The sequence below is a fragment of the Plasmodium vinckei genome (assembly GCF_900681995.1).
Source record: "Plasmodium vinckei vinckei genome assembly, chromosome: PVVCY_13".
NCBI lineage: Eukaryota > Apicomplexa > Aconoidasida > Haemosporida > Plasmodiidae > Plasmodium > Plasmodium vinckei.
This window is the reverse complement of record NC_051305.1, coordinates 516,233-532,313: the sequence shown is the minus strand read 5'-3', so window position 1 is coordinate 532,313 and position 16,081 is coordinate 516,233. Positions and strand designations below refer to the sequence as shown.

At 22.4% G+C, this 16,081-nt stretch overlaps 5 protein-coding genes across 5 annotated transcripts; 3 read left to right on the top strand and 2 right to left on the bottom strand.

The window, feature by feature from the left end:
• Positions 1-864: 864 nt before the first annotated feature.
• PVVCY_1301330 (ABC transporter B family member 2, putative multidrug resistance protein 2, putative) lies at positions 865-3,750 on the top strand (the record flags this gene model as incomplete). The annotated part of the gene is made up of 1 exon (XM_008623809.2): positions 865-3,750. The coding sequence occupies one exon, from the start codon at positions 865-867 to the stop codon at positions 3,748-3,750; it is 2,886 nt and encodes a 961-aa protein (XP_008622031.1).
• Positions 3,751-4,972: 1,222 nt separating this feature from the next.
• On the bottom strand, positions 4,973-9,982 carry PVVCY_1301320 (calponin homology domain-containing protein, putative; the record flags this gene model as incomplete). Its single annotated transcript, XM_008623808.1, has 1 exon — positions 4,973-9,982. One exon carries the CDS (start codon positions 9,980-9,982, stop codon positions 4,973-4,975), a length of 5,010 nt encoding a protein of 1,669 aa, XP_008622030.1.
• A 1,538-nt stretch (positions 9,983-11,520) lies between these two features.
• On the top strand, positions 11,521-12,546 carry PVVCY_1301310 (conserved Plasmodium protein, unknown function; the record flags this gene model as incomplete). The annotated part of the gene is made up of 1 exon (XM_008623807.1): positions 11,521-12,546. The coding sequence occupies one exon, from the start codon at positions 11,521-11,523 to the stop codon at positions 12,544-12,546; it is 1,026 nt and encodes a 341-aa protein (XP_008622029.1).
• Positions 12,547-13,651: 1,105 nt separating this feature from the next.
• Positions 13,652-14,333, top strand: PVVCY_1301300 (conserved Plasmodium protein, unknown function; the record flags this gene model as incomplete). The annotated part of the gene is made up of 4 exons (XM_008623806.1): positions 13,652-13,766; positions 13,855-13,947; positions 14,105-14,180; positions 14,264-14,333. The coding sequence occupies 4 exons, from the start codon at positions 13,652-13,654 to the stop codon at positions 14,331-14,333; spliced, it is 354 nt and encodes a 117-aa protein (XP_008622028.1).
• Positions 14,334-14,718: 385 nt separating this feature from the next.
• On the bottom strand, positions 14,719-15,309 carry PVVCY_1301290 (inner membrane complex protein, putative; the record flags this gene model as incomplete). The annotated part of the gene is made up of 2 exons (XM_008623805.1): positions 14,719-15,092; positions 15,252-15,309. The coding sequence occupies 2 exons, from the start codon at positions 15,307-15,309 to the stop codon at positions 14,719-14,721; spliced, it is 432 nt and encodes a 143-aa protein (XP_008622027.1).
• Between the last annotated feature and the right edge of the window lie 772 nt (positions 15,310-16,081).

Genomic DNA, 16,081 nt, shown 5'->3' with positions numbered 1-16,081 from the left:
AAAAAGTACAGTTAATTTTCTGCTTAGTTTTTTAGCTAACCCATAAAATAATAAAAAAGTAAAATTTAAAAAAGTAAACTAAAAAAAGAGGGAAATAAAAAAATAAATTAAAAAAATACCGAAAGAATTAACAAATAGAATTGTAAATATTTTCCAAGGAAATAAAAAAAAAAAATGAAAAATTATATTTTCTAATAATGATGAAATAGTACAGAATTGTGTGCATATTATATTCCCCGAAAACGCTACAAGGAGAATAAAATATAAATATTTTTCCAAAAATAAAACAAAAAAATTATTATTAAATATGTACAAAAATTACATATTATTATATAGTTGTAGAATAGTCGCGAAAAAATCGTTGGGGGTGCATTGCATTATTTCCTCATTAAAAGAATACAAAAAAAAAGAGATTATAAAATATTAACAGTATTTATATATATAAAAAAAAAAAATAATTAAAATAAAATGGGAAAATATTATAAATGAAAAAAAATACTTTGTAAATATAAATTTGTATTATATATAAATTTATTATTTCTCTGTATACCCATTATTTAGGGTATAATAATATATATTCATTGTTGGATATATTTTGCTAATATTTGGTGTTACATATGTTTAATTATATTATTTAAAAAGTAAAGATATATAGATTGTAAAATTTTTAAGTAATATAATAATTTATTATTTGTTTGGTTTTTTAATAGTTATGGAAATTTTGTTTGTTTGTAAAATTTATGGTTAGCAATTTATTTTCAAATATTTTGTATCCGCCAAGTTTGTTTAATTATACAAAGAGACATTATCATTGATTGTCTTTTTTATATTCATTTTTTTTTTTTTTTTATTTTGTTTTATAAAATGAATGTAATAAACTATGAGTATATAAGACACCTTTGGATTGAGAATGAACAAAACAAAAAAAAATCAAATAAAAAATTTGCAATATATCACATAATAGATATACTAATCATTATAATTGCATTTCTGGGTTGTTACAAGTTTAACTTATCACAATCATATCAAAATGAAAGAGCCCGATTTTACAGTTTTTGTAGTACACTAGCTGATATGGTTGTTTTAGGGGGAATAAGAATAGTCTACACAATATTTTCATTAATTGTTAATTCAAAAATATACCATTTAGAATCATTAAAAAATATGTTTAATTATGGAAATCATTTTACAGGAATATTTGTAATTATAATGTGGTTGAAGATGATTAATTTTAGTTATTATGTGGACATAAACGTGAATGCAAACGTGAATATAAGCGATAATGCAAACGTGAATATAAGCGAGATTGCAAACGTGAACGAGTTTATTGATTTGTATGTGATAATTTTTCGAGCTATACTTATAGCATATAACTTTATTTCAGCCATATATTATTATTTTTTTCATAGATATGTATATATTATAAATAAAAAAAATATAATTGCTAAAATAGAATTGACAAAAATATTATTAAATGGTATGGAAACTAATGAAAACATTGTATTAGACATTCGTTCTGATCAATTTCCACCTAAATCTACTTCATTGTTGTCCCAACAAAATGAAATGAATATCACATCCAGTAATTATGATACAGAAATGAATAGTGAAAATAAACAATTGAAAGATAAACCAAAAAGACAAAATACATCATTAACGGATGATATGGCATATAATAAATTAAATGACTCAGATGATTTAAGTAAAAGTCTTGAAAGTAAAAAAAAGAAAAAAACAATTAAAGAAAAATCTATATCAATTGAAGAATTAAACATTGATAAATCTATTAAAGAGTATTTATTAAAAAATAAAATAAGATTATCTATTAGTAGTAATTGTAGTTATAAAAAAAAAAATAGTAAAGGAGGAAATTCAAGTAAATCCTTTGACGAACCTAATGATAGTGAAGCAGAGTCGTTAAAGAATATTGCATTTTTAGAAAACAGTTTTGATTATAAAGAATTTAAAGATATTTTAATGCCTTATGTATGGCCTAGTAGAAGAATAGATTTAAAAGGAAATCATTTAATTTTACGAGCATATGTATTATTTATATTTATTTTAGTCATAATTTCAAAACTTTTTAGTGTTACATCACCAATTTATCTTGGATTAGCATCTAATGAAGTTTTAAATAAGAATTATTATAATTCTATATACTATTTAGGATTATATGCCTCTTTTATTTTTTTTTCATCTTTTTTAAAAGAGATATTAGGTGTATTATACTCTCATATAAAAGAGTCTGCATTTATAGAACTTCAGGAATCAATATTTCATAAGTTCCATAATTTATCTTATGAATGGTTTTCAAATAAAAATGCAGGAGGAATAATGAGGACAGTTGATAGAGGTACTGAAAGTGCAAGCAATTTGATGAATTCCCTTGTAGTATATATAATTCCAGCTGCGATTGAAGGTCTAGTAACATGTATTGTTTTTATTTTTAAATATAAGAATAAATTATTAGGTAGTGTATTAACCTTAGGATTAACAACATATATATATACTACAATAAAAATAACTAAATGGAGAAAGAAAATAAGAAATAAAGTAAATAAAATGGATAATTTATATCATGGTATAGTTCATGATTCATTAGAAAATTATGAAAATGTTAAATATTTTAATAATGAAGATTTTGAAATAAAAAAATTTTGTGGTGCATTATCAAATTTTAATAGATATAATATTAAAATTTTAAACAGTTTAGGGATGTTAAATATTGCACAACAATTTATTTTGAATTCTACATTATTCTTTACTTTATTTTGTGTTATATACATGATCATATATAAAGGAGAAGATAGTGGAACATTTATTAGTGTTATGGTATATGTATCTAATGTATTTGCACCCTTAAATATTTTAGGTACATTATATTCTACTATAGTTAAATCCTATACAGATATATTTGATTTAACAGATGCTTTAAAAGATAAAATACCAGTTGCAGATGATACAGGTTTAGAATCCTTTTCTCTCACATCGCATGAAAAAAAATTTGGTGTAAATATTGAATTTTCAGATGTAAATTTTAGTTACCCAAGACAATCAAATTGTAAAACATTAAAATCTATAAACTTTTTTATTCCTGCTGGTACTACTTGTGCATTAGTTGGACATACGGGTTCAGGTAAATCAACTATTGCAAAATTGTTATATCGTTTTTATGATGCTGAAGGGGATATTAAAATAGGTGGAAAATGTATTAATAATTATAATCGTAAATCGACAAGAAGTATTATTGGAATAGTACCACAAGATACTGTATTATTTAATGAAACAATAAGATATAATATATTATATGGTAAATTGGATGCAACAGAGGAGGAACTAATTAAAGCTACTAAATCTGCTCAATTATATGATTTTATAGAAGGTCTTCCTAAAAAATGGGATACGGTAGTTGGAAATAAAGGAATGAAATTATCTGGTGGTGAAAGACAAAGAATAGCTATTGCTAGATGTTTGTTAAAAGATCCTAAAATTGTTATTTTTGATGAAGCTACAAGTGCATTAGATTCTAAAACAGAATACTTATTTCAAAAAGCTGTTGAAGATTTAAAAAAAGATAGAACTCTCATAATTATTGCTCATAGACTTAGTACCATATCTTCAGCAGAATCAATTATATTACTAAATAAAGGAAGGATTGTAGAAAGGGGAACACATAAGGAGTTAATTAAACTTAATGGTGAGTATGCTGAAATGTGGAATATGCAATCTGGTGGGAATGATGCTAATTGATTTATCTAGACGAAATTAAATTTTTAAAAATGTTCTACATCTAAAATAGATGTGATTAACGATTGATTGAAAATGATGTAAATGTTAATCGGGGCCATGAATGAAGCTAATTACAAATAGAAATGGAAATCTAAATCGAGGGTCTTCCAACATGTTTCACCTCGTGCATGTTATAAATCCAAAAGATAGTGATGACAACTGCGCAAATAATCAATGCTTCCATATTTTTTTAATATATAATTAGCTGTTTATATAATAATATATGAGCACATTAACAATAGTTTGTGAATACAATATATCGTTAGTAAATTAGTCATTTGTTTTAAAAATGCAAAATTCATAATATTTTGCCAAAAACAAATGGATCGTAAAATTTCTTAAATAAAGAGGGTTTTCCTATAAAGGAAAATAAAAAACAAAATAGAAGTTACAAGTTCAAACTTATATAAATCAGAAGTATATAGATACAGGATTTATTTGTTTTTTTTTTGAAGGTGCATTATTATATGCGATTTTAAAGAAAGAAGCATATCATAGATATATGAAATAATGTAAGTAATTTTATTTCTTGTTAATGTTGCTAATCATATGCAAATATGCTATATGTATATGTTAATATAATTTGTTTGGTAGTGCAATAATTTTAAAGTTATTTTTATGTAGTTTGTATAGCATACTTAATAAATGCTAATCAAAAGTATTTGTAAAATATAATTTGTTTGTACATGTAAATAGTATATATTTAAATTTTATATTATTTAAAAAGTTAGTAAAAATATATTTTGTACGAATATAATAGTCTTCGATAATTTAGACACATATTTATTTTTAATTTTTTTTTTTTTTATTTTTTTTTATGAATAATTAAATAATCATTATAATTCCATATTTTCATTTTGAAAAAACCCAAATTTATATGCGTCTATACATTTTATTTTATGTTTATTTGCGCAGTTTTATTTTTACTTTCACTCTCATTTTAACATTCATTTTTATTACATTTTTAAAGTATCAAACTTAATTTTACTTATAATAAATTTTTAAAGTTCGTTAAGAAATAAGTTGAAATAAAATTACAAAAAAGTTTAGAATGGTAAATCATTCTTTTGTTGTATTGGCAGATTGACCGTATGCATATTTACACATATCACAAGATAGATGGAAAAAAGGAGGTGTATGTTTTGAATTCTTTCTATACAGGTTGTACATACATTTTTTGAGATTAATAATTATAGGGATCGTTAATTAAATCGTTTAGGGTCGGATTGGTTAGATTTTTATTTTGTTCATCAAAAATTGGATTTGTAAAATTGGAAAAGTTAACTACAATATTTGAATTGTTTATGTTGTTTTTTATTTTTTCGGAGCCCATTTCTTCGTTTTTATTTTTACTTGTTTGGAATGAAAACTGTGGATCCCCTTTATCTGCACTATCTTTAGCTTCTTGAGGATTTGTCTGATTTTTCAAACTTGTTGTTTCATCTAATACTTCCAATAAATATAAAACAAATGGATAGTTTTGAATGTTTTGCTTGATCTGATTAAAAATATTTTTATAGTTTGCTATTAAATTTTCTAACTCTTTTTGTTTTTCTAGATAATTAATTTGTAAATATAATTTTTCTTTATTTAAAAGTAAAATTTGATTATTTAAATATTTTATAGTATCTTTTAACAAGCTAAGTTGGTCTTCACAATTTTTTTGCTCATCCTCTAAACGTTGAAAATTGTTGCAGTCATTAGTATTTTGTTGTTTCAATTTTAAAATTTGTTGTTCTAGATTTACAATCTTATCTTCTTTTTCTTTTAATTCATTTTCTTTTATATTTAAAATGTTTTGAAACATAATGCAAGATTCTTTTGCCATTTTACTTAGCAAAAAAATTATATTTTTTTTTCCTTTTTTTTCATCACTCAAACTAGTCAAATCATTGGATTCATAAACTGTTTTGCTTACATTGTCATCATTATTATAAACATCCAAATTTTCATTTTGATTTAGAGAAATGCTATCTAAGCAATGTTCGATATTAGCTAGCTTTATGTCGCTACATATGTCTAAACTATTGTCTTCATTTTCAGAAGATAAATCCCATATTTTATTATTTTGAATATTTTGTAGACAAGTATTAAAGTCATATTTATAAAAATTCAATTGTTCATTATATTTTTTTACTTTAGAAAATGTTTTTTTTTTATTTATTATATTATTTTTATTCCTATTTATTTGATCAGAATTGTTTTTTTGTTTAATTGTTTTATCATTATTTTTATTTGTTATTTTTTGAGGTAATGCAACTAATTTTGTTCCTTTTATTTTATTCTTTATTGGAGTCTCTGTATCTTTTAGTGAATTTCCTTTTTGTGTTTCATTTTCAAGTATAGAAAGCAAATAGGTGTCGTTGTTGGCGTCATTTTCCTCAGTTCCTGTACGATGGAATGTTTGTAGGTTCGTTTGGTTTTTTACCAATGCAGAGTTTGGCTCATTCTCCGTCCTATTTTTGGTCACATTTTCTGCCTCATTTTCCAGACTATCTGTAGCCAGTATTTCGACCCAGACATCTTTAATCATGTGCTCGACCCGAGTGGAGGGTGCATTAATTTGGGTCGCCAGCAATTTGGCTAGTTGGTTCCATTTTTTTTCTCTTATTTGATATTTTTTTAAATTAAAATAAGTATTCTTCAATTGGTTAATGGTGTATTTATATTTTACACTTTCATTTTCATGACAACTATTAATAAGGAAAAAATATTTTTTTCGTTCTGCTTCCCATTTGTTTAGCAGATCTATATATTTGTCTTTATAAATATTTGCATTTAATTTTTCTATGGCTATTGTTTTTCTTAATTTATATTTATCAGATAAGTATAAATTTATATTTTTTTGATTAAAACTTTCAAAATAATTTCTTGAAGTTTTAAATCGTTCTTCATTTTCTAAAACATAATGATTAAACTTTATGTTTAAATTATTAACATAATTAAATGCTTCTTCAATAATATTTCTATATTTATATATATCTCCTAACATTTTCCAAAATAAATAAGTTAGTTTTTTTTTTATTTTTTCAGAACTATTTTGTTCCCAATCTAATACATTCATATTATCAGTTTCATTTAAATTGTCTATCTCTATTTTGTTCTTATTTAAAAAAGTACTATCACTATCAACTATTTCATTTTTTTCGGTAACTAATTTATTAATCTTGTTATATATTTCGGTTGTATTATTATCAAAAATATTAAATTCGATTGGTTCATTATCACATCTATCTAACTGTTTTAAAAGAAACATTAATTCAGCATCACTTTCATTTCTCTCATCAAATATTTTTAAATAAAATTTTGGAAACTCTGCCCAATTCAACTGACTAGCACAGTCTTTGTCAGTCTCATCTGATTTAGCTCTTCCCTGTGATGGCTCTATATTTGTGTCTTTTTTTTCATTAATGAATTTTTTTTTTAAATTTTCGATGGACTTTTTCCATATTTCAGTATGCTCTAACTTCTTTTTATAATATTCATTAATAGATAATAATTTTTTATTTTTTTTTTCTAAATTTTTTATTTTTTCATATTTTTCTATTTCTTTTTCATATTTAATTATTTCATTGCTTGGTAATATAGTAGTGTTACTACTTAGACTATTTAGTTGTTTAGAATTGATATTATCTTTCTGTTTTTCAACATTTTCAACATTTTGTACAGTTTCAGATAATTTAATTTTTTTATTCAGACTTGTCTCAACATGTACATACTCCTTTAATGACATACTTTTCATCACATTCAATTTTATGTGTTGTGTTTTTATATTTTCTTTAACGAGAAAGAATATTATCTGAATAATAAGACGTGTAATAATACTTTTATCTAATAGTTTATATATATCATCATTTTTTATATTATTTTTTTTGTTTTTTATTATATTATATAAAGTATTTTTAATTTGTTTTAAATAGGATTCTTCTTTATCTATATCAGAAAATGAATCACTATTTTTTGTAAGTATTTCTTCGATATAATTTAAAAGTTCTTGAAAGATTTCTTTATTTTGTTCTATATTATTATAATTTTTTATTTTTTCTAAATGGTTATTTTTTATAATATTTTTAAGGTTTACAATTTGATTATTTATATATTCATTATTTATTTTATTTTCTTTATTTTTTTCTCTAACTAAATGTTTTATTTTTTTAATAGACTTTTGAATAGTTTTGTTTACCTTTACAATGTCATTGCAATCTTTTATTTCATTTTCATTACTTCCTGTAAAGTTTAGAAGTAAATTTTTTGATTCTATATTATTATTGTCTTTTTCATTTTTATCGTTTTTATTTAGTTCATCATTATGATCAAATGTGTTGTCTATATCGAAACAGTTTTCTACATTAGAATGCATGGGAAATTCATTTATTTGTTTTGTAATATGTGTCTTAAGTAAACTTTTTTTAGCCTGTTCAGATGAATCTATAATATTGTGATTTTCAAAAATAAGAACATCTAAATCTAAAAGTAAATCATCTTCTATATTATTTAATTTATGTTCGAATTTTTTTTTTATGGAAATTATTTTTTCTATGTTTTCATTTTTTAAATATAAAATTTCGTTATCATGTTTTTCTTTTAAATTTAATAAATCTACATGATGTGTTTCCTTAATATCTTTAATTTCTTTTTCATGTATTTTTTTTGTTAATTCTAATTCATTTGTTTTTATATCTAATTCCTTTTTGTATATTTTTATTTGTCTTTTCAAGTACTCTATAAAATGGCATGATTGTACTTTATCCTCATAATTGCTATTGTTTGCCCACACAACTTCAAGGCTATTCATCTCATCAGTAGTTAATAAATTATTTGAAATTCCATTTTTATTAGTTTGTGAAGATGCATCAATTTTGCAACTTAATTGTTCTCCGCTATTCATTTTGTGAGATGGTAAGTTAAGTTTATTTCCTTTTCCCAGATTGTCAATCCTTGACAAGTTTGAAAACTTTGACAAGTCTGAAAACTTTGGCAAGTCTGAAAATTTTGAACATTTTGATAATGGTGATGATTCGGTAGATGCTGGGAAGGGTTGTTCTAGATTATGTAAAATCATATTACTATTTTTATTCCCCTCTTCTATATGTTGTCCAATATTAAAGTATTTAAAAAAGTTGCTTTTAGGGAGTTGGTCTATATCGTTAAAATTGTGTAAAGGGTTAATTCTTTTTTCTTTTTCTTTTGTTTCATTATAATATATTTTGTCTAATAATATGCTGGCTTTTGTTTGTTTGGAATCATTTTCATTATGCTCAAAATATTTTCCAGATTTTTTTGGAGTGACCTCACTCTTTTCACTAGAACTAGAGGGACTCGATATTGTGCTACTCTTCTCAAAATCTTTTAAAGGATTATAAAAAAATAAATGATCATTGGATGGATTATTTTGTTTAGGTTTGTGTATATAATTATGATCTAGGTTTGTTATAAAATTTTCTTTTATTTTTTGTCGACTTGTATAATCTTCAACTTTTTTTTTTAACTCTTTTGAATAAAATGATTTTGTTAATTCACTATTTTGAGTGTTCATAAAATTGTGGTTGGAAATGGCATTATCACTAATTTGGCTTTCATTATTATTTGTAAATATATTTGAATTTAAAATTATTTTTTCTACTTTTTTATTATTAAATTCTTTTAAATAATTAATATGGTTTGTGTATAGATGATCCATATTGTTGTCTATCATATTATCTATTGGGGAGTGTTGTTTATTTTTTATGGAAGAGTCAGAAAGTTTTACACTTTTTGAATTTACTAAACATTTCAATGGTTTGTCACTAGACATAAAATTAGTTAGTTCTTTATTTATTGGGTATGCTAAAATAAAATCACATTCCTTATTTTTGACAAGGAAATATAAAAAATATAATATAATTAAGGATTGATAACATTCTATAAAATTATTTTTACATATTTCATTATAATTAATAAAATTAATATCTATATTTACATTATTTAAAATAGTTTTTATTAAATTCCAATTTTTTTTTTTATTTATATTATTTATAGGATTAATATAAATACAACTTTTATATTTTTTCATAACATATGGCCATATATATTCAAAAAGTTCTAAATATATATCACCATCTTTTAAATTACTAAATTCAAAATCAGGTCTGTTTAAAATTGTTCTTATCCATTTTATTAATTCTTCTTCTCCTATTTTTCTTTCGGTATTCATTTTTTAATTATAGACAATTAAATTTGTTTTTATATAAAGTATGTATCACGTTCTTTCTTATTTTAATTTTTATTTACCACAAGGAATAGGTAAAACATTAAATAAAATTATTTGCAAATCATTCCTCAGGATTTAAAATTTATATTTTTTTTTTAAGATTATGATAAGATTGAAAAGAAAAGAATAAAAAGGAAAATTATCAGAGCAAAACAAAAATTACGACCTTATAAATGATGGGAAACTACACATGTGTGTGTGCCCTTGTATTTCCATACAAAGAAAGACTAACATTTTTTATTATAATTTTTTACAAAGCCACAAACTATAATAAAAAATGAGCACTTATTTGATAAGCTTTACTAAGTTAGTAGTAGTAACGAATTTGCCAATTATATATTCCTTACAATATTTAATAACTTCTTATAATTTCTTATAATTTTTTAAAATATTTTTAAATATTTACAGTTTTATACTTGATTTTTATATACTCCTTTTTACATTAACAAAGCACAAGCTTACTAAAAAATGTTTTAACGACATATTTTATTTCTCAAATTTGATAAGTTTAAATAATGGAAGAGCAATGGAAAATTGAAAAAAAAATATAAATTATTACAATATAGCTAAATGTGGAGAATATATTAGCATATCCTTTTTTAATATAAAGAATTGTTTATATTTTTATTCAAATTTTATGAGTTTGTAAAAAAGTTGTTACTCCCTACCATTGTTTGAACAGACTATCAATCTATAAATATACTTTTTCAAATATAATGAAAATGGTATATGACAATAAAAATGGTATATTATTATTGCAGTATAAAGAGAATATATATTTTTTTCCATTTATTTTGTTTTATTTTTAATTAATATTTATTTAGATTAATTATGATTAGTATATAAGTATAATTATATACAACAATTTATAAAATAATACCGTGTGTATAAAACTAATTGGGGCATATTTGAACAATGGCTTATCGAAAAAAATGGAAGTTTATTTTTACGAGAGAAATATAAGTTTGTTCTTACTAATGAAATACAAGTTTATTTTTTTACTAATAAATTATAAGCTTATTTTTATGAGTAAAATATAATTACATATTGTATACATATTTATTTAAAGAAAAAAAATTATAAGTTTGAAATATATGTGATAGGAAAATATAAGTATTAGGGCTTGTAAAAAAATATTAAGGAAGCAAATTTTTTGTAGGCATATTAAAATTTTATGGGACGAGAAATATATATAAAAAATTATCAACCAAATTAAGGATTATTAAAGTATAAAAATAATAATATAATATGAATTTAAAAAAAATTTACATTAATTATATGAGCAAACAAGTAATGTATTATTTTACAAAGTAAATAATTTTGTGTAAAAAATATGTTTAATGGGGGAAAACAAAAATCGTAAAAAGAAAATCAAGGTATTAATATAATAGGCAAAAGAAAGGCAAACCAGAATATGACTCTCTAACCCCAAAAAAAAGAAAAAAATTAACCAACAAAATTATGTATAAAAAGAAAAAAATATGGAAAAATATAGAGAGTTTTCAGATGCATCAACAGGAATAAATCCATTTTTGCCAATATGGATTAATAAGAAATTAAGTATACATGAAAGATTATTGAAGTTATTATTATTACCTTTAGTAATATGCAGAACCTGTTTTATTTGTTTAACTATAGTTTTTATGTTTTTTTTAAATAATTTATTAAGATTTTTAGTATTTCAATGTATAAAGGATTTTTTTTATCAAATAATACAAACAATATATTGTAGATTATTATTATTTCATTTGGGTTTTATATATTTAGAAGAACAATATGCTAATTATAAAAGAGTTAAAATAAAATGTACAACACAACAGATTCCATTTACTTATGATGATTATGGTCATATATTTTTATCTAATTTTACTTCTTTTGTTGATATTTTATATTTAGCTTTTCGATTAAATCCGATGTTTGTAGTGGTAAATAAAAATGGAACATTATCTCCTGTATTTTTTTTTGATTTAATTAAATTATCTTTACAATTTTCTATACCAAATAAAAATGGATTATTTAAAAATATTGAACAAGTACATATATATGCAAAAAATAAAAAAATACATAGTGTTGTTATATTTCCAGAAGCCATGAAGAGTAATGGTTCATGTATTTTATTATGGAAAAAGGAAATATTTTTAAACTCTGAAAATGTTTTAAAAAATAAATGTAATCTTATAGCATTTGTTTATGATGTAAATTGTATTAATAAAAAATTAAATCAAATATATACACCACCTCATACTGTTTTACATCCATTTATGCATATTACATATTTATGTTTTAATATATATAATAAAATAAAAGTTATATGGCTAAGTGAAAAAGATATAGCTAATTCGATTAGAGATATGGATTTTTCAAATAATGATGAATTGATACATTGCTTAAGAAACTTAATGGGACAGATGAAGCCAACTGGTGGGGCACTAGTAAATGTCAAATCAGATCTTCTCGAAAAGTTTGTCAATTATTGGAATGCGACACAGAAAAAGAAGTATCTATGACGTAGGAAAAATACTTTTAACACAATCGAATATGTTAATGTTGAAAGGGGAATGAACTATTTTGTATATTAGCCTGGATCCGCGTTTTATTTATTTCTTTTATTTCTTTTATTTTTTTTTATTTTTATTTTTTTGGTATCACCATTAAATGATGGCATAGCAGGCTAAAGTGAGTCAAGTTATTGAACATATCGTTTTTAGCATTTTGCAATATACACCGTATATTTAATATTACATAATATTTTATTCGTTTACTTTTTTTTTTTTTTTTTTTTAATTAGCTAATATGCTTTCAAATAGAAATGCAAATGATATTTACACATATTTGTTTATGCATTACGGCTATATCATATGCATGTGTATATGTATTTATCAAAATATGTGTATCAATTTAAAGGATATAAGATATGTCTTTTTAATTTTTTGTTTTTAATATATTTTTACTAACTAACTAACTATCTAGCCTTTAAGGGAAAATCGTAAAATTAATATTTCTCCCTTTAAATATTTATATATTTTATTGTCACTAATGTTTGAGTTTTTAAATTGGAAGAGCATTACTATAAAGATGGGGATATGCTCGAAATTATTTTCACATAGGCCCTTGAACATGTAGATCAAACAAGTTTATATATAAACTTATAAAATAATTATTTATATATATAGCCATACAAAATTATAACAGTTTTAACCCTCACATTATTTTGCACATTGTTTAGCTAAAGCATGTAAATGTGTTGGCTTAAAATGACAGTTTAAATGGATAATGAAAAATGAATAAATAAGGATAGATATGCCAATCATTTTATAGGCTTTCTACATAAGGCACTTATAAAATAGGAAGTAAGATTTTGTCTAAAATATACAATTTTAACTTTTTTACAAAATAATTAGCACTATTCATGTGCATGTCAAAAATTTTCAACATACATTTTTTGAACTTATTGCTTTATTTTAAAAAATAATAATATTCATTATTTTTCATAATTTCCATTTAAATATAATACTATAAATATTCTTTGTATAAATATATAGCATTTAAGGAAAATATTCATTTTATTTTTAGCTTTAAAAAAAATATATACCTTATTAATTGATAATAAAAATGAGACAAATAATTATCTTTATATTAACTATTTTTATTGTTCATATAAATATAGTACTTTGCCAAATGTGCACAACTGATCTATGCGAAAAATGTTGCTATCCTACAAATGAAGGTTTTTAAAAAAATCAAGCTTATTCAATTTTATATAATATAATACAATTGCTTATTAATCAAAATATACATTTTTTAAATCACAATAGGTTGTGAAAATAAATTTTATAAAGCAATGAGAGAAAATTATGACACCGATAGAACATATTGTAGACTTTGTGATTGTGGAAATCCATCTACTGGTATTTTTTTATGTGCATGTCTATTTTAAATTGCATAAATGCAAAACGGATTGAGCTAGCCATTATAATTAATTCTAATTTTGTAAATAATTAAAAATAAGCGTGAATATATATATGCAACTATTTGTATAGACTTCTTTCCTTTTTTTGTTGATAGGATGTGGATGGGTTGGAGAAAAATATGGCAAGGTCAAATGCACAAGCTGTGCCTTTATAAACCAAGTCAATGAAAAGTAGGGCATAAATACATACATACATGCACACCCATTTTGATGTGCTTGTTTAAGCTAAACATATATATTTATTTTTTATTTAGGATAAAATATTTTGACATATCTGGATGTGGGCATCAACTAAAAAATGGAACTTTACTGAATGTTGCATAAATAAAAGATTGAAAACATTCTAATAAATAATTATAAGTATTTGGCCTATGTCTATTTATTTTCATATGATAATTTTATAATATTTTGCATGATTATGCTAATTGTTTGTATAATTAGTAATAAAGTTTTTTATATATGTTTGTTTTTTTAGTACAAATAAATTAATAAAATGTAAAAAAAAAATGAGTAAAATCCTCATATAATATTGAATGCAATTAGAAAAATATATATAATAGAATGAAATAAAAAATAAGAGACAAACATAACAAGTGTTATATTTTTATTTTACTATATATTCTTTATAAAAATCGAATAAAGAAAATTTAAAGCATTTTTATGTCTCTTAATTAGATTTAATTCCATGAAAAAATGTATAGATATTAATTTAATCACATTTGCATTCTTGAGGGCATACACAATCAGCTATTTGTGATATAGCACATTTTTGTTTTCGTCTTATATATATTGGATCACTTACATATGTTAAAGTTGGTAAACTATAATTTTTATTATTTTCATAATTTATTTTCTCAAAAAATGGGCCTTGAGCATAACTTATTAAAGGAACATCGTGTAGAATATTTTTTGCATAAAACTCGTTGTCTATTTGATGATAGTATAGCTGAGAGCTTCCATCTGAATTTAAAATAATCCGTTCCGTTGGAATACAGGGGAATGTATTTGTATCTTCCCTGGTGCAAAGATCGTCTAATTCATTGTAAGTATACGTTCGTTGAGTAATTTTAATGTCATGGCTACCTAAAAAATGATAATAAAAATTGATATATATATTTCTCTATTTTAATATGCATAATATTAACATAATTTGCACTGAAAAAATATGTGTGCAAAAAATAAAATGCCTTATTATATAATATAAAATGTGTTAATGCCTATTCTGTTAGCATTTGTATTTACCACAAGAGCATTTACATGAATTACATGCTAAGCATGTCGACTTTCTAAATATACTCATTTTAATTATAAAAATTTTTAATTAAAAGCTGTAAAAATACATATAGGTAATAATTTGTTTGGATTATAATGATTGTATGAATGTACCAATTTTGTATTTCAATAAAAGAGAGATATAAAATTAAAAATATATAATCCTTTAAAATTAATTTATATAAGCATCCTTTAAAAGAGTAAATATATTATTTTATAAAAATTGAATTTGGATATTTGTTTTAATGCATAGAGTAAAAAATATGTGTGTGTGTAACACTAATAATAAACCAAAATTATATTAAAATTTGTACATAAAAAAAATATAATATATAAAAGAACATTAAGCTATTTATATTTGGTTGAATAGTTGTTTTTGTGTGTATTAGGAGGGAAAATATAGATAGCCATAAAAAAACTTATGATGCATGCATAAAATATTATTATAAATATGATTGAAAAAGCTACCTATATTTTTTTATATGACTTGTTCATAATAAAATTATGTGTTATTTTATAGATATGTATAAGAAAAACATTTCAAGTTCATAAAATAGTTGTTTAGAAAGCTAGCCAAATCAGTTAACACAATTACATATTTATAAAATATTTTCCCTATTCTCTTATTTTCCAACTAAAATTATGAAAATAAATATATACATATAAATATGACCATAACAAAAAATATATTGTCTATATATGAAAAGGCATAAATATTGATAAAAAAATACAAATCGAAAAAAATTTTATAAATTGGGGTGTTAGCTTGTTGGGCCTATATATAAATTATAAGACAGGTT